Consider the following 19,376-nt stretch of genomic DNA (forward strand, 5'->3'; position numbering starts at 1 on the left):
TACTGCATTTTGTGTCTTCAGCCACCCTGCTCCAAGCCAGCCTGCAAAGATGTGAAAGATGACAAAAACTGTATGAAATCACAGGGGACTGGACCCAAAGATCGAGGTTCTTTCCCCAGGGAGGTATATGCCCTGGATCCTCATGCTCGGATACAGCATCACCTCCTCTTTTCCTGCTTCTCCTGCTGGATTGTAGCAGGACTGAAGCTGTGAAAAAAGTGAAAGGTGTGAGAAAAAGATTTCTCATGCATGCTGTGCACCCAGAGCCACCTCTTTAAAGAAATAAGGGGGGAAAAATGGGAGAAAATACTTAGGATCCGGTGTCACTTATTTTAGAGCTCAGAAAGAAGCTCTAATGCCTACATGAGGCATCATGAAAACTCCTACGTTTTCCTTTAGGCAATGTGTGTATATATATATATATTAAGACTAAAATATAAATATATATTTCTATATGAATATTAAATATTTAATTAGTAAAATAATAAATTTCACATCACAGTACATTAAAGTGCAATTCTTCTCCCCTTCCACGTTTCCCTACCCAGTAAAAACACAGGTATGTTTTTCCAGAGGGGTAAGAAAACACTCAAGAAAAAGATAACTTGGTTCTAGTTAAAGGGAAAAAAAAAAAAAACACACAACACACACCACCAAAACAAAACAAAAAGCCCACACATAACAAAAGTGTTCCCCTAGTTGGGTTTTTTTGGTGCTTTGGTGTTTTGGAGTTTTTTTATTTGTTAAAAGGGACCTCTGGGGAAAGCATAGTTTTCCAGGCGTATTTTGTAGTAGGAAAAAAACCAACACAAAAAAGAAGAAAAAAAAATATCTTTTTTAGGGCGGGAGGGGGAAGGGAAAGAGGGGAGGGACAAGTTAAAAAAAAAAAAAAAACAACCACAAAAACCAAAACCCCCACACACCGCCCTCCAGGAATTTTCCACCAAAGCTATAATCTCTGAAATGCCCCTCACCCCTTTCTTTTTTCCAACCCGAGTGACAACAAAAGTTTCCTGAACTCGCTGACACAAAACCCAGTCTGTAATGTCACAGGGAAACAGGGCTTCAACAGGCAGTGGCAGAGCCGGGCTTTTTGCTAGCAAAACCACCCAATTCACCACTCTTCCACCTCCAAACCTCCCTGGATGTGCCTGGCAGCATCGTTCAGGAGATCCATCTCTGGTTAACCCACCAGTGCCCTGCAAGGATATTCCAGAACTTATAAGATTCAGCACTGCCCTGTCCCAAGGAGGTACAGCAGGGTTTGCTGGAGGTCAATACTACTACTACTACTAAAAAAATAATAAAAAAACCCTAACAAACACAGACAGAGTAAGTTTTAAGTTTTCTGGAGTGACTGTCAGCTCCTCCCACTGTTCCTCCCAAGAGAAAGACCTGGCAGCCCCCAAGAGCTGGTCCAAACCCTCCAACGACCACATCCCAGAGAGCTCCCACCACATCCCACAGGTACCCGTGAGGATTAACCATGCAGATGAAAGCAATAGCACAAACCATGCTTTTGTCAGGATGTCTGATGAGCCCACAGCATCACTGAAGATACTGAAAGAGAGGATCTGCCTCAGCTCAAAGATCTCCATCACTGTTACCCCCAGAGATGAGCATTCAGGGTCACTGCTTCAGTGTTATTCCTATGGGAGAGGTTACTTCGTCCCTCGTACGGACAAGGGATTGCAACGTAACTTCACTAGCAGGAAGCTGGAAGTGAGCAACCTTGCAAAGAGTGGGACTGGAAATCCCATCTGCTGGGTGCACAGAAGACCTGGATGTCCTCACTGCCAATCCTACCCCACAGGGCTTACGCTGGCCACCACGTCAGGGTATTCAAACTAACCTGTGACAAGTTGTTTACTGACAGACAAAGCAAGGAAGGCCAGTTTCCCATGGACTTCTGTCTTCTCCTTAAACACCAAGCGCTTTCCAATGTCCAGGAAAGGTTGGGTTAATATTACATTGCCCTCAAAGCAGTAAAACGGTCTTCCTCCTCTACCTACCCAATCAATTTTGTCAAAACTTTTTGCAACACAGTCTTCCGAGTCTATCAAATACAGTTTTAAAAACTCCTGGTGCTGCAACCCCACCTGCAAGGCTGTGAAAGTTGCATTTCTTCAGAAAGTCAGGCTACACATCTCTGCCAGAAGCGTCCTCTTGCATCCCTCCCAACACAGCAAAGCAAAAAACATCCACTCACTTACACTAACTGCTTAAATTTAGCCCATTTTCAGAAATGCCCAACCATCAACTTAATCAACCTAGTATCAGTGGTGTAAAACTGGGCTCTAGCTGTCCTGAATCAGGTACTAGAAGGGAGGAAAAAAAAGGAACAGAAAATATTTCTTGTATTTAGGCTGTCAACTCAGCATCTTTGCTCCTCCATCTACTAAGCAGCAGATGCCAAAGAGCATTCTGAAGAGCATTTGAGATTTTTTTTTACTAAAAACATGAGTGTTGCTTGTCAGAAAACCAAAATACACATCTGTGCCATCACAGCTACAAAATAAGGTAAGAAAACATCTTTCAATATGAGAATGAAAGAACATGACTTAAGCCCAAGCAGAAATACATTGTTTCCTTGAAGTAATGTATTTCCATGTGCATAAATAGCTTTTTAACTACACTTAGAGTGTGATTTTAGTCCAAGGGAACTGCAATTTCAGAGGCGCTATGACCAAAGCCTCAACTGTTCAAAACAAAGAGGAAAAAAAACCCCACACCAGGCTCTGAAGCAACTTCAGAGCAAGAGCAAGATTTGCATCATCGGTTGCAAAACTGACACTTCCCAGTCCTCTCCATGACAGCTTTGCACAGGGACTGGTGCTTTCCAGACTAAGCCTCTTGCCCATCCTAATTACTGCTCTTAGGGTCTCCAAGCTGACTCCCAAGAAGGGTGGAGAACTTTGTTCCATGGAAACAAGCGGCCAGCTCAGCCAGTTCAGTCAAAATTCAAGCACTGAAGCTTACTGGATAATTAAATCCAAATGCCACTCCTAAGCCTCTCCAGCAAAAGGGGCGTCACAGGCTGCTCGCTCTCTGCTTGGCTTGGTTCGAGCAAGCTGAGGGTGCAGGACGGACGGCTCTCCCCAGGAGAAAAATGCTGGGGAATCAACAGGAATCCCATAGCCCAAGGGACATGCAAGATCAGGATCTCCAGCACTGGCAGGACGCGCACATGCTTCAGCCTTGCGAGAAGGAAGCACTGAGACTACACAGCAAACATCTCCCCGGGCTTTGCTGTGGCTCCAGAGCAAAACAGCCGCAAGTTGCACAACACCAATGAAGTACCCGCAGAGCTCGGATGGAGTCGGAGACCCATGGAAACCACTGACTTTGCACAACACGAGCAGGTTCTTGCTCCTGAATAGCCGCCTCTTCCAGCTTCACTCTTGCACCGTTTTGTACAAATTCACTTAAGGTATTGTGGGCTGACAGGATGAATTGTACAACAAAGCCTGCTCCCTGCCCAGCACAACACGTAAACAGGAGTATTTCTATGATGGAAGATCAGGACAAAGAAAAGCTGATTACACAGACAGCAAAAATGAAATGTAGAAATCAATTGCGTTTAGCACTGTCCCTTTGTCCCCAGTGTCTCTTCTTCCATCCTCAGCTCTTTCTTTATTTTCAGCTATTTCCTTCAGTAGGAAACTTGTTTCTTTCTTTCCTACTTCCTGCCAACACCCCAATTTTGTTCTTTTTGAACCAGCTTCCTGTGACAAAGCTCACTGGATCACGCTGCCAGCCCATCCAACCAAGAACCACTTCCAACCAAATATTCCAACAGAGGTCTCAAAGACATTAATTTCCCAAAGGTTTGGGGGCGGGGAAGAATATCCATAATCACATAGAGGAGAGGAACACAGAGAAGAAGCAAGCCAAGAGCACTCCCAGGAAGCAATGACCGGTGGAGCTACAGTGGACGTGGGAAGGTTGGTTTTATATTTTAATAAACGTACACTCATCCATTTTGGCAGGATCTTGTTTCAAAAGCAGAATGCCCCCTTCTCTCATCAAGTTTTCAGTTCTGCAAGATGTTAAGACTCACAGGTCCCAGGCACAACCAATGTGAATCGAGGGCATTCGGCACTTAAAAAAAGTCAACTATGAAGTGAAATCAAAAAGCCACAAGATGACACATCTCTCTGCTCTTCAGATACAAGTTTCCGGTGCTGCTACATGGCTTTGGTTCCAGCGTGCGTGCAGGAGAGAGGAACCTGGAGTTTCAGTCTTAGTACAGCAGGCTCACTGCTGAACGAGAAGGGAAAAAAAACGCAAGGGAGAAATACCAAGCCTGAAGGTCAACATGGACCACCCAAAACAATTCAACAGTCAGGAGAGAAAGCAAATGAAGAAGGGACAAAGGAATAATTTAGCTGTGTTCAGATGGTCTAGACAGTGCTGTTATTGTTGGCTTCACTAATAGGTCATTACTAAGAGGCAGCTTACGGTAGTTCCATGAAGCTGCTTCCATCAACAGCACAAAAAAAAGCACCAGCTGGACGAAGTACACAGAAAAGCCTGCAGAAGTAAGACAGAGCCTTGTAAAACACGGCAAGTTCTGATTTCGGCCTCTCACACACATCAGGCAGAGCTAGGGGTGGGAAAAGTCGAGGCAAAATCCCGGACGTTGCAGAAGGGAAGAATACTGTCCTCTGAGTCATTACTGAGCAAGGCTAGAGCACGGAGCTAACGGGCTGCACGTTGTCACAGACACTTCCGCTTGGATCCAGCGTAAAACTACAGACGTGGCCACCTGTGGTCACTAAAGAGCCCTCTGTGCTTTTCGCAACCGTGATGTTGATCGCCCAGTTCAGCACTTGTGCCTGTGTAAATTCCAGCAGCAGCCTCCACCTCTCTGGAAGGTGATGCAAAGGCTGGGGATAACCCCAGGCAGAGGGAAGAGTTCTGCAAAGGCTGAGAGGGGATGAGGAGAAGATGGGAAGCCTGCCAGAAACACTGGCACCTTCAGCAAAAGCCCTTTCAAAAGGCAAACAAACAAAATACTGAAATATAATAAAACATAGTAACGGTAACAGTTTTAAACTGGAAGAGGTTCGATTTAGATCTTTACTCTGAGGGTGGTGAGACACTGGAAGAGGTTTCCCAGAGAAGCTGTGGATGCCCCATCCCTCAAAGGCGCAGGGAGGTTGCGAGTTTAAGGTCGCTTCCAACTCCAACCATTTTATGAAAAAGAAGTATGGAACCACATGACTATGGCACTGACAGTCTTAACTTCGGCCTGCAAAGGACATCAGCCTTTCATTTTCCTCTGGTTTTGGAAAACATGCATTTAACTGGCATACAACATTTATCACGTATGAAAGAGAACCTCAACTGAAAGCTAAGACTCAGTACCTCAGCATCACTCAGCACCTGCAAGTGGCAGTCCCTGTTCTGATGGACTTTCAGCTAAACAGTCAGATGGAAAGAGAGACGAGCTGTTATTTAGGTCTCATTTGATGGACAGGAATCTGAGACAGACAAAAGTCTTGCTCAGTATTACAGAAGTCTGCAGCCAGCGCTGAATACATTCACAGGGCTTAAATTCGGAAAGGACTTAACTTGGTCTAGCCTTCCTGGCTGTAAACAAAGGCCATGGAAATTCATTTAGCAGCCTCTACATCATGATCTTGACCTGGAATCAGGCAAAACAGCCTCTTTCAGAAAGCTGTCTAGAAAGTCTCCACTTGAAGAGCTCACGCACCTATTCCAATAACCTCCCTAGAACAAATCTCTCTCTAAATTCCAGTTTGAGTATAGCTCGCTTTGTATTCCACTCATTAGATCTTGATATCCCTATATCTTTCAGGGACCCCAGAAATCTGCTCCCCTCATCTTAGAGTATTACTTAATTCATTCCTACAGTTCTTCCCAGTTGTCCCCCTTTTTTTTTTTTTTAATTTATTTTATTAGAGCACAGCAAATATCAGAGTAGGGTGCAATGTTCAGTGACCACAACACCTTTTCATTTTTATTTGCAGTGTGAGCACAGGGTAACAGCAAGCTTATCCCACACGTTACAGTGAAAGTTCACATCTACTGGACCAACAACTTGGACTGCCCACTGCCATCATCAGAAGACCGATGTCACACCAGTACTAGGAATGCTTTCCCAGTCCAGGGAACTAGACAACACTAACCTATGTGAAAGCAAGTGTCAAAGAACTTGCTTGTGAAGACAAATGCTGGCTTTTCTCCAAAAGCCAGAAGGAAAAAGAAAAAAAAAGCTTGGAGATGAAGAGAAATCCAAGACCTTTGGGTTTCTTCAGTACCTACAAACATCATCTACAGACATGTACTGCCACCAGGATTCAGGCCATGCACAGAATAGCAAGGGTAGCAGTACCAAGACAGCATGGACTCAACCTTAAGGGTCTTTTCCAGCCTAAATGATTCTATGATTTTTAATAGCTGAAGGGATCAATTAGTACACTAATCACACTGTCACAGTGACTGTTCCAGTCAATATTAGGAAGGAGACCAGCGAGCGACAAGCTCAAGCATCTGACTTGAAGTGTAACAAAAGCCGCCAAGCAAGTAAAGAAGGGACCCAGCCACTCTCACAGGCAGGTACAAATATTGCAGTTCACCCCCCTTAGAAGGGCTGTCTGTGAATGACCTGCGGCAAAACAGATTGCTGCACGCATCCATCCAGTGACAAAGATGCTGCTAAACCTCCAGGTAAATTAAACCCCCATGAACAAATCATTTTGCCACTGCCTGGTGCAGCGTTCAGTACCTGATAAAAGTTACCCAGTTACCCTCCCCCAGTCCAGATTACCGTGCACTGGAGCAGATACACCAGCAGAGCACGTTTCCTTTGCAAGTCAGCAAAGGCTGGCCGGCAGCTGGATCCTGCTGTCGTTCACCCTCCTGCATCCCCACCCAAGGGATGACAAGGTCACCCCTGTGTACGGCTCCAGGGCAGGGCACAGCTCAGCAGGTCAAACAGAGCAATTATACAGGAGGAAATGAGGAAAGACCCTTCTGATATGCAGGATTTCTTGGCAGGAGTTTGCTCACTGACGTCTTAAGCTTGGGACACACAAATTCACATGGGTAACTTAAAGCTGTGAGGTGCTGGGGTTTCTTGAAAGCATATTTCTCCTTATCAAGAAGTCATGATGCTAAAGGGTGCACCATCTAATAGGTATAGAAGATTATTAATAATTTTACCTGACAATTTGACGATAAGTGTTTGCTCTCCATAAGTGACATTGGGTTGGATTTTGAATTTTGCTTTTATAGCACAACCAGTAACTGCTTTGTGAAAAGAAACAAAATGAAATCCATCAGAGGCTTTTGACAGCTACAGATGTCCATCATGTCAGATGGCCAATAAAACACCTGTGGATTTAGGGTGCAGTTATACTATCTCACAGACCCTTTTCTTGGAGGTGAAGCTAATTTTGAGAGTTCCTGCTTCCTGTTCCCCCTCTACCCCATGCTGTCTCTCAGGTGACCCATATAACAATTGGTAAAATCACACAGTCAACAGATCAGAGAACCCAAGGCAAGAATCTACTTTAAGACAGACCTAATCAGTTCTTTTAAAAATTATAATTAGTAGAATTATATATCACTTGTATAACTAATTCTGATCACCCAGTGGCAGGACCCAACCAGTCCTCAAAACACTCATGTACACAAATAAGCAAACACCTTAACACGTCTGTAAGAGCACTGAGAAAACAGCAAGAGATAATAAACCAGCAAATAAATGAATATGTTATGTCAAAACATATTTACATCCAGGGTGTGAGATAAGGAAAAACTTCAACTGCTCTGGATTTCCTCAGGGAAAACCAAAAGGTAATGCTACTGGGAATTCACCTCAGTTTACGGAAGGCGAGAGCAATGCCCTTAAAACACTGGGTGATCGGTACCTTGCAAACACCAAAACCAGTATCTTTCAAGCATGTTGAAAGGCAAGTTTTATCATTTATGTAAAAGTTGCAGTGGCTAAGCCACAAACCATGTAAGAAATTTCTCTTGACGAACATGAAGAGCTGTGGCATGGTACTGACATACCCTCCTCCCAGAGATTTACCAGGAACTTCAGCAATGGAAAAGGACTCGGGATCCAAAAGGTGTTTGGTTTAGCTCAGCAGGGAGGGAAAGCAGGGTTACGTCTGCAGTTCATTACAACCCTCTGCTCCCAAAATAGCCATCCCTCTGACAGTGCCACGTGCAGTAAAATTCCAGGGGATCAGAGCCAGTGGCAGAGCTCTCCCACACTCTGCAGCATGCCACCCTCCACCGTGGCCCCATCCCCATGTATACTCATCACCAAGCCTCCCCCAGACATCCCTGCAAACGCAGAGGGTGGCAAAGACCAGCTAAGAAGCCATTTTCACCCCCAAATACAGCCATGCAACATCACAGAATCATAGACTTGTCAAGGTAGGAAGGGACCTTTAAGATCATTGAGTCCAACCATCAACCAAACACTGGCAAAACTGCCACTAACCCATGTCCCTCAGCACCACGTCTATCTGTCTTTTAAATACCTTCGGGGATGGCGATTCCACCACTTCCCTGGGCAGCCCGTTCCAATGCTTGACAACCCTTTTGGTGAAGAAATTTTTCCTAATATCCAACCTAAACCTCCCCTGGTGCAACTTGAGGCTGTTTCCTCTTGTTCTATCACTTGTTACCTGGGAGAAGAGATCGACCCCCACCTCTCTACCCTCCTCCTTTCAGGCAGTTGTAGAGAGCAATAAGGTCTCCCCTCAGCCTCCTGTTCTCCAGGCTGAACACCCCCAGCTCCCTCAGGCGCTCCTCACAAGACTTCTGCTCCAGACCCCTCACCAGCTCTGTTGCCCTTCTCTGGACTCACTCCAGCACCTCAGTGTCTTTCCTGTAGTGAGGAGCCCAAAACCGAACACAGTATTAGAGGTAGGTGCCCCAGGTACAGGGGGACGATCACTGCCCTAGACCTCTTGATAAAGGCCAGGATGCTGTTGGCCTTCTTGGCCACCTGGGCACACTGCTGGCTCATATTCAGCCAGGTTTTGACCAACACCCCCAGGTCCTTTTCCACCAGGCAGCTCTCCAGCCACTCTTCCCCAAGCCTGTAGCACTCACGGGGCTCTTGTGACCCAAGCACAGGACCCGGCACTTGGCCTTGTTGAACAATCCAACAGCCAGATTCAGTTAGAGCAAAGCAGCTCAGGCATGAGGGCACGTAAACTCTGACAGCTCGGAGATGGGCAAAAGTCTTTGTCCTTGTGGGGTTTATCCCATGGCTTTCAGATAAAGGCTCAGGGACCAAACCCAGCCTCCTCCTCGCAGCCCCCCTCCTCCAGCAGCACAGTGTTGCTGAGCCCTGTAACAACCTGTGAGGGTCCAGCCATGGCACCCCACACCTTTCAACCCTCCTTGGCTAATGGGGCAAACATCTGGGTGAACACTGTGTGGCATTTGGTGTGTGTGTGTGGGGGGAAGATTTGCTGAAGAGGGCAGAGTTGGGGAAAAAATGGGTGCTGCCCCTCATATCCAGCCAGTGACTTGGATCCTGGAGCAGGAGGCTTGATGGTTCAGTAATAAAAATTACACCAGTTTTCAGTGATATAAAGGGTTTCAGGGCTTCTCTGACACTTGCTGACTGACCCCACACCCTGTCACCACAGGCCCAGCCACCATGGCACCCCAGGCTGCAGCGGGGTGCGCAGGCCTAGCCGTGTCCCCAGGCCATGGGGGACAGGACAGGACCCTGGTGTGCCACTCGTACCCACCATCTCCCTGAGAAGCCACCCCTCAAATGCTCCTCCAGCCCCCATCAGGTGTCATTTTGCTGCCAAAAGGGTGGAAAGCACGGCGCCCAGCCCAGAATCAGCCCCCAGCGCCGAGCACACCTCACAGGGCAGGGACCCACAAGGGGAGTTCTGGTGAGTTCTACACTCCTTAGACTATTTTTATATTTAGTCAACTAAGCCAGACTAGCACCCAAGCCCTGCCCTGTGACCTTCCATAGCTAATTGCCAGCTTGCTGCCCGCTTCATCCGTGCCCCCAGCCAGCTCCCTACCCCCTGGGCTGCTCATTGTAGGGAGAGCAGACGAGGCCACCCCATTTGGGGGGAGGAATTTGTCCATACCCACACACACAGTGCCAAAGCATGGGCCATGGCAGGTTTTGTTGGCTACCACAGCTGTAACTGGGTAAGCCGCTTTGCCTCCAAGCGCCTCCAGACGTGGCTGTGAAGCAGGGACCATAACACAGAGCATGTTTGCAAACCCATTTGAGGCACGCAGGAACAAGAACGCAGCCCGGTCCCCTGCTACAGAAGCTCATAAAAAGACCTAAAACGCAGCAAAGACTAAATAAGCAAGTCTTGGTGAGCCAAAGAGCGAGCATTGACCCTACAGAGAAATTTAACCCAGCCTTGACCATTCCAGCTGCTGAAGGCTTCCCGGCCTTGGACAGGCTCCCGCACTGGGTGGCTCCCAGTTGCGGCCCAGGGGAAGACGGGAGGCAGAGACAGGAATACGGCAGCGAGGGCTTTCTTATGAAAGCACAGAGTGCTGCGAGATAAGCCCTGCTAAATCTCTGCCTCTTGGACAAACCTATTGCTCCTCATTCACTTTTGCAGATTAAAGTTAGTCTAGGAGAGCTGCAAGCAGGGGCTAGACCCTTAAAAAGCAAAAATTAACCACATTTAAGAAAGTGTTGTATGCCCATAGCTCCACTGAGCATTTTTAAGAAACAAAAAATAAAAAGAAATAGAGGGGCTGTTTGTTTTTATGGCACGATACGTTTTGTCCCACCACATCTGCCTGCAAAACTCCTCGCCACTTCAAAGGTACCAGGTCTCTCCCTCTCATCCCACAGCAAACTTCCACAGCTTTTTTTGCTAACCCTGCCCGTTGCTCCACAGACACTAGCTACCTTTTCCTTTAATGGATTAACATAATTAAATCAAACCTGGGACAATTTTTCCAGCCTGTTTTCCTGCTAAGCCTGAAATTTACTCCTTCAGATGAAGGGCTTATATGCCTAAAAGGCAACCTGGTTTTTTCCACCTCTATCAGTTTGGTCTAATAAAAGATATAACCTCTCCCCGCAACCCTTACCTCTCCTGAGCACACTTGAAAGTAGAAAAATGTTTACCCAGCGAGAAACACAGCTGGCAAGTTATTTCCCCTGACTGCCTCCGATACCTTTGAAGGTTATTTGTGGGCTCATAAAGACCTCTTTCTCCTTCCCAGCCCAGCTACTTCCAGTGCTCGCAGCCACAACCCAGAGCCCGCAAACTCCTCATCTGTTGCTCCAGCAACGGCTGCTATGTCCCAAATGCAGTGATGGATGGTCCCACATTCCCCAGGTGCCCAAAGCACCTGGTGTGACCCTAAACAGGACAGTGCCAGGAAAGGGAGAAGGAGACAGGGACACCTCTTAACTCGGACACTACCCAAAAATAACAAAACCTGAGCTAGAAAGCCTGACGTGCCTTATAATAAGATAAACTGCTGCAATTCAGCCTGGTTTGTTTGTTTGGGTTTCGTTGGTTTTTTTTTTAATAGCTCTCACCATAGAGAGAGCAAGTGAAGAGCACAACCATTGTCTTAGATTGAGGAATGAGGAAAACAAGGCATGGGAGAGCTGAGACATCAACTCCTGCGTGCACGGGGAGAGGGAGAGTCAGTCTGTTCTCCCCACCAACTGGAGCAGTTCTCTCCATCTCAACAGCCCCCTCCAAAAACACTGAATTGAGTTAAATGGCCAGACCATGGCTGTGCAAACAGGTTCTTTCCTCCTTCACCAAGCTGCTGTGCCTTCTGCCAGCCCAGCCTGCAGTCGTCTTCTCCAAACACACCCCCTCTGTCAAGGCGATACTGTAAATCGGCATCATTCGCCCATCTCCCGCAACTCAGATTACCTTTCTCCTGAAGCAAAGGTCACACTCGCTCCAGAAAAGTACTACAGACATAAACCTTTGAGTTATATGTACATACACTGAACAGAATAGATAAGTGCTCCTGGAGTTTTTATCATCGGAAATACACATGCACGTACACAGCATTGCATAGCCAGAATTAAGAATACTTAAATCATTTTTAAGCAAAAAGAAAAGAGTTAAGCAATAAACATGCTGGTGCTTTTTATACCAGCTTCTGCAGCTTTTTTAATATTACTTTTACTGTGGTGTTGTATTTAAGCGCAGCAATTTTTAACTGCCATTGCCCATGGTCCTTCCACTGCGTTGTATTGGAGATGTGGACATCTTTAGAAGTCTCATATGCACTCGCTGGTCCACAGCTACATTTTGGTCAAACTATAAAGAGGTCCTTGGACCCTTGTGGAGAGGTGGCAGATAGAAATGGACTGCGAGCTGGAGGAATTGCTCTGTGCCAGGAGCGAGCAGTGGGACATCTTGCTTTAGGACACATGTTCTCCACTCCAATTTTTCTCTCATTATCAAGGCTGAGAAAACCAATGTAAGAGGCATATGTCACTTGGACTCTTTGAGGCCCGAGAAGAATGGCAACCCAAGCACCACATTAAAAGTGAGTTCATTATTCTTCCAACCAATTATTCTTCCAGTACCAAACTGAGAGCAGATAACCACTTCAGGCTCCAGCACCATTTTGGATGACCAGTGTCCAGCGTAGTGTGTTGGGAACCAGCCTTCCTGAAGATGCCTCTCTCAGACCCATGCTCAGTCATCTTACCCCACATCACCTCTACACCCAAGACCTGACCCACTCAGGAAACGTGTGGTCAGCTTCTGAAGCAGTGACTGAACACCTACAGCATGGCCACAAATCTCTCTAGAAATCACAAAGTCCTTCCAATGCCATTTCCACCTACAAACTATCCCACTGTTCTCACCACCTTCCTTTTCCATACAAAGAAAGGGTCAAATGCTTCAGTAGAAATACAGCTGTTACATATCTGGAATAAAGTGTCTCAGGACAACGCTAAATGGGAGCCCAAGTGATACAGTGAAGCCCAAAGCATTAGGCAAAACCAGAACAATTCTGTCCTGAGATCCTATGCTGTGTCCAGTTGCTCTTCCCTCCAAAATTAAGCCCTCTCTAATCTATCCTGCAGAGATATGTCCAGGTCCTTCACAAACAGCACTAGGAGACTAAATAAGCGTTAAGTGACATGGTCATGGCCATGTCTACACATCATAAGAAGACCCAGTGCTGAGGACCTCTGCTTAGCCTGGCCCCAAGATGGCACACGTAGAGATACTGTCTTGGACCTGCAACAGCAGATCAACCTACCTGCAGCGCTGGGATGCCACGGCTGCAGAGGGCTAGGCCAAGCACCACATGACACAACCACAGTGCTATGTCAGAGCTGCAGTCCATGGAGACACCAGAAGTCCCCACTTCCCATCTTGTGGTCTCCATACAAGGTCATGCAGCTTCCCTAGAACATGTCCAGGGGTGAACAGCCCTATGCTGAATTCTGAGACACTGAACAGACTACAAATAGGATCCTAGGAAGAAAGGATCCAACATACCTCATCTGTGGTCTACCAGAAGAGAATCAGTGACATTACTGCAAATTCCCTGCTCTTCCCTTAAAAATGCTCCTTCACCCCAATGCGCAGAGAAAAGAAACACACGTATAAAAGGAGGGAGGGAAGCGAAACTAATAAAACCTCAAAAATTTAGCCTAATTTTCTGTGCGTCAGCAAAGCTGTTGCAACGATCCTTTAACGAACAAACACCACTCAGTAACACTGATCAAGATACACATCACTTCATCCGTTTCACCTCAAATGGCCAACCCAGAGACCAGACTCAGGACCACAGCCAGACCCTTTCTGAATGTCACCTGGCAGATCTAACTGGTCCTCATACAGGCATTGATGCTATGTTAGTGGCAAGCTATAATAATGCTCCAAGCAATGACATTTGGGGAAGAGGACACACACAGCACCTTCCACCCACAAAGCATAAGCAGAACTCCAAATCCACACAAGGCTCCTGCCAATTCAGCTCCCATTCCCAAAAAACAGTCACAGTGCTCTCTTCATGACAGTATTCCCGCAATTACTGCTTCCCCAGCACATCCATATTATGTTTACAGCTCACAGTTTGAAGGCACCGAGCAGTTTGTATCAGCAACACTCTTGGTAGAAGAAGTCAAAGTGACTTTCTGCTGAGAACCAGGCTGGAGACAGCGACTCATTCCTTACTGGTGCTCAGAGAAAATCTGAACTTTCCTTTTTAAAAAAAAAATAAATAAAATATTGCACTGACAAAGGAGTGGCTTTAGCCTTCAAAGTGAAAATGTCTCTAAAAAATTTTTACACTGAAATTTGTCATTCTTTGTACCGAAGCAACAGGTCTGGACTTTCTCTTCCCTTCCTTCCCCACCCTTGGCTTTAAATTAGTCCTTTCGTTTTTTAAACTCAAACCACTATTAAACTCTGAATCACTTTTCTACCAGGTTTGCAAGGGCAGTCCCTAAATTTACTGGTATTTCCCCCACCTCCTTTTTTTTATTTTTATTTTTTTAAACACCATTTTAATCAGTTTTGGGTGAACTTGAATAAATGCTGCAAGTGTAAAAGCAAAGTGCTCAGCTTCAACCAGGACTCCTCCAAGGTCTCTTCTCCTTTCTTGGCTCACCAGGTCAGGAAGCCGTTTCAGGAGATTAATTTATGCTCCTGTGTAACCTGCTTCTTCTGGTGATGGAAACAGGACAATCCAAGTTCAATTAGCTCCACGCGTTAATTGAGCACTGTGAGGTATCATTCTGCCACATGAGGTAGAACCTGGCCTTGTTCTTCAGTCTGCTGAGCTTCCTCTTTTCAGCAAAATCAAAGAAAAGGAGCAAAAGCCCCTGCAGCTGCTGGAGCTGCTACTGGCTGGCAAGAGGGCTTGTAGACCACTTTGGAATTGGTTTTGGGGTCAATGTTCATGCTGTAAAGAGCTTTCTCATACTTTGCCATGCTCATAAATGCATGAAAAGCTGGCTGAATCCCAAATCTAGCAGTGATGCTGTCAGTAAGGCACACGTCTCCCGCAAAAGTCCTTTAGTGACAATAGGGAAGACACCAGCCAGTCCCTCCCGCTGCATCCACTTGTGTGACAGGTGACAAACACAGTAGCAGAGCATGGATATTTTTCTGCAATCAAGGTATGGTTTTGCAAGAGTAATGTGATAAGTTCGATGGCCAATGGCATGATAAACTGAAGGGGGGCTGGGGCTCTCGCACTTCTCACCTGCTCACATGAGACACCACCACTGATTCGATTATTCACATGCCAAAACTGAGACAGTCCAGCACTTCCAAGTGGTCCTGATTTCTGACATAATGAATTTTCTTTAGCAGTAGAGATAAGATCAAGATCATTATGTACCTCCAGAGCTATAAATAATCTCCCAAAGTCTCCCTCAGCACCACAGGGCATCTGATACATGACTACTCCGTTATTACAGCGGAACAGAGAGAAGGTGCAAGTAATCCAGGTCACCGACTAGAAAAGCAATATATTGAGGCTCTGTTTGAAACTGAAGCTTCCTTGGAAGAAGAGGTACAGGGAATGAAGATGGTCTGCCCAGAAATACAAGGCAAACTTAGGACTTATAGAACACGACCCACCAGATCACACTGACGGTAAGAAGAAAACATGTCCAATTTTGGCACCACTGGAAGGTAAAAAAAATTAGAAAGCAGTATAATATTCAGCCAGACCATCTTGGCAATGCCTCCCACTCTGTTGTCACGCTTGGTAGCCCCAACCAAAATTAGCAGGCTGCAGAAAATTAATTGCTTCAGCATAATCCAGTTCTTACCCATCTTTCCATCTACATCAGGCCTCCATTCCACCGGTCCCAGCCAGACACTTGCACCTTATCCTCCACTCTCAAGCATCCACCCTGTAATAACAAACATACACAGAGTTTACAGATTAATTTTGACATGTCAACACAGACAGTGACTGAACAAGAACCACCCTTCACAAAGCATTTCCCCACCATCACCCAGGATGAAGGAAAGAGGAGAACCATTTAGTTAGGAATTGAGACCAGTCTGCCCTCCTTTACACACCCCAAAGGTAACACCCCACAAACCTGGTACCTTTATGGTTTTAAAATCTTGGGAGTAACCATCTTATACTTGTGCCACAGGTCTCCTTTTGTTAAGGGCAGACCGTCTTTAATACATTACACCTTTAATGGATTTCTACATTATTCAATGTAAACTTACAGAATCACAGAATGCTTTTGAGTTGGAAGTGACCCCAAAGATCATCTAGTTCCAACCCCCCTGCCATAGGCAGGGACACCTCCTACTAGACCAGGCTGCTCAAAGCCCTTAAAGCAATACCGTCTTTAACACATTCCATTTTGTGGCATCCGTATGAAGTAACACTCACTTGGGGAAGAGACCAACAGCAGAACATGGAAAGTCAGTCCCAAGACAGCCTGTATCAAAGCAGAAGCCTAAACTTAGGCCTTCCAAATTCCAGCCAAGGTTCCTCAAGGCTGGACCATCCTTCCTCTGACCGCATGGGGAAAAAGAAGAAATAAAACCCCGAGTCTGGACAGTTCTTGGCAGCAACGTATGCCCCACACATCCCTCTTGGCAGGCTGTGGCCCAACAGCCCTTCCAGGGTCTCTGACTGTTGCCAAGTGCCACTCACAATTTGCCCAAAACCAATGCAAAAGGGGGTTCAGTTACCTGGCACGCTGCATTTAGCCAACACTCTGTGCCCACCAAAGGGGTAGGGTTTCCCCCCACCCCCCCACTGAGAAACTTAGAGTGTAAGCCTGAGGCTGCTGCAGTCAGTCCTGCTCACTAGTGGAAAACCTCATTTTAGACTGAACGAAGGCATAACCCGCCTCAAGACAGGCACGTTTTAAAGAGCAATGTGATAGAAGTGACCAGCAAAGACCAGTCCACTTTAGCTGACTGATAAACATGCAGATTTCTTGGTCATAAATCCATGTGAAAACACAAGTGGAGAGACATCTCAAGTACTTCAAACTTGCATGGAGAGAGTAAGGCACTCCTGTCCTGCAGTCACTGCCCCAAAGTCATCGAAGGCTGTGCGCGCCAGGACACAGGGATGAGTTCTGGAGTGTTACGTACAATGCATTGGGCAGAAGCAGTTAAAAAAAAAAGGCACTTTGAAAATTTCCCAGCTCAGTCAAATCAATTTAAACGCAATAACAAATCTGAAGTGAACCAGGAATGATCGCGAGCTTGGATTATAATGGTTTTCTGCAGCTCTGGCGCCTTGGAGGTGGCAAGCAGAAGGATATTTATCCAACCTATTTTGAGAGAGACGAGCAGGAAGGGAAAGCGATAAGAAAGCAGCAGAGGCGGAGACGTACATGTGCCCCAAAGTGCGTTGTTCCTTTTGCTGCTGCAGCTTCCTCTCAGGACAGCACCATTTAGCCTAAGGGCCCACGGCCGCCGGGGACTCTGTCCATTTTCAAGACAAAGGAGGAGGCAAGGAAGTAACTAACAGGCTTGGAAAGGTTTAAAATCCTATATTGAGAAGGAACCAGCCAATCTATGCAAAAGTGGATCAAGAGAGAGCAGAAAAACACCAAAGAGTAGTGTAAAAAAATCCATCTGATTATAACAAGAGTAGGAAATAGCCCAAATCTTCACTGCTTTTGCTTTCAAAATTGACGCGACACTTCCAGCAATTAAGCTGCGTGCAGAGTTTGCACCAAGGGCCACCTGCAGATAGCCTGGATTAACCCGAAATTCCTGGGCTAGCCCAGGTTAACTCCCTCATCAGTGTAATAGATTTTTCTAATGGCTTTTTGGAGGCGTTCCAGACCTTTGCAATCCGTATCTAGTTACAAAAGCGTGCACCTACAGGAACCGTGCAAATGAACCCTGGAAAAAACAGGTGACCTTTCCATCAGCGGAGCCCTGCCCTGTGCTCTTCTCCATCACCTCTGCCACAGCGAGCCCCTGAGACCCCACTGCCCAGCTCTCGTGAGCAAACCGGCCCCCGTACGCAGTGCAGGAAATCTCCAGGGATACACGAGAGAAAAGAAGGTTTTCTATTTTAGCAGGATCTCTTCAATCCTGAGGACAGCCAGCCTTCAAATTGGCCTGCAGACACCAGCGATTTCCGTGGCTTCCCAAAAATACATACCAGCAGCTTCCGTGTACAGAAGGACAAATTCCTGTTTCTAGTACAAGTTCTGTCCTTTTATCATCTCCCTTAAAAAACAGGGAGGGGAAAAAGGAAAAAAAATAATAAGAGTGAGGGAAAAAAAGAGGAAAAATCCTTTTTCTACTCTGATGCACTTCTAAGCAGCATCCCCCTTCTCCTCCCACTAAGCTCCCTGATCAGAGCCTTCAAGCGTTGGCAGTTTACAACACAAACCAGTGAGCATCTGAAACAGGGCTCCCAATTCACACTCCACCGCCCCCGCAGCTAGCGGAACCAGCCTCTGCTGTAAATCTCCTCTAAATCTCCACTGTCAGTCTACAGACTACTGCCCTGGTAACCTCACCGGGCACAAACACCTTCTCCGAAACAATGGAAGTGAGAGCTCAGGAAAGCGTCAGCTCCCAGGGATGCTGGGGCAATACAGTACTTTTATTCCAAGTTTGTGTCTTGGACACAGGATACTTGGACTGCTCCTGTCAGGGAACTGCTGGAGGTTATTGAAGCTGCAGGAAAGCCCAGTAGAGATGCCCTCGTCAGGAATAAAAGCAGCCTTGATTTGACTGAGCTGAACTCAAATCTGCACTCAAAGTGGTTCAACATCATTGCGGCCACACGAGTGCTGAGCCTGAGTACCCGCATGAGAACCATATGCAAGGTTATTAATGCACTTTAAAAATTAATCCCAGATCTTCCCTTTTCACCCTGTACTCCTGGTTGGTAAGGGATTAAGAAAGACTGACTTCAAGGGAGACAACAGCAACGTACTGCCCAGCTAGACGTGACTCCAGCCTCTGTGTATCTAGGTTGCAGAAAGCAGAGCCGGGGAGGAGAGGATGGAGAAAAGCAGTGTTTCCTTGGATGTGAGAGAAGGCAAAAAAGTGCCTGGAAGAGACCTACTGGGAGGAAGGGTGTAGGATGGAGGCTAGGAAAGCGGGAAGAGTACAGCCCATCATTGAGAGCTGGAGCTACCAGCAGCCTACAATTGACTTTAAATGGGATTTATAGTATCACCTACCCCGAAATGGGCTGTTCTTACCCCAGAGAAGCTCAGCATCCGTCATAAGACATGGCCTCCAAGTCAGGATGTCTTGCCACTACCGCAGCACAAGCAAGTGGCATCTCCCTCCTCAGTTTATCATCCCCAGGCTTCCAGGGAAAGCAGCACCTACCTATTCCTGCCTGAGCACCACTTAACACTTTGGTTTGGAGGTGCAGGGACACACCACCATAAAAAAGAATAATAAGCCACA

The 19,376-nt window shown here is 46.5% G+C and overlaps 1 protein-coding gene across 2 annotated transcripts in view; it reads right to left on the reverse strand.

Annotated features, from left to right (window-relative positions):
- Positions 1-19,376, reverse strand: part of LOC141738587 (mitogen-activated protein kinase kinase kinase 3-like) — an 85,597-nt gene that overhangs the window by 46,278 nt on the left and 19,943 nt on the right. For both annotated transcript variants that reach the window (XM_074574012.1, XM_074574011.1), the window contains exon 2: positions 15,779-15,862. In XM_074574012.1, the coding sequence (XP_074430113.1) occupies positions 15,779-15,782 (4 nt within the window). In that variant the 5' untranslated portion in view covers positions 15,783-15,862. The remainder of the gene's footprint in view (positions 1-15,778; positions 15,863-19,376) is intronic.

The sequence above is a fragment of the Larus michahellis genome, chromosome 2 (genome assembly GCF_964199755.1).
Source record: "Larus michahellis chromosome 2, bLarMic1.1, whole genome shotgun sequence".
NCBI lineage: Eukaryota > Metazoa > Chordata > Aves > Charadriiformes > Laridae > Larus > Larus michahellis.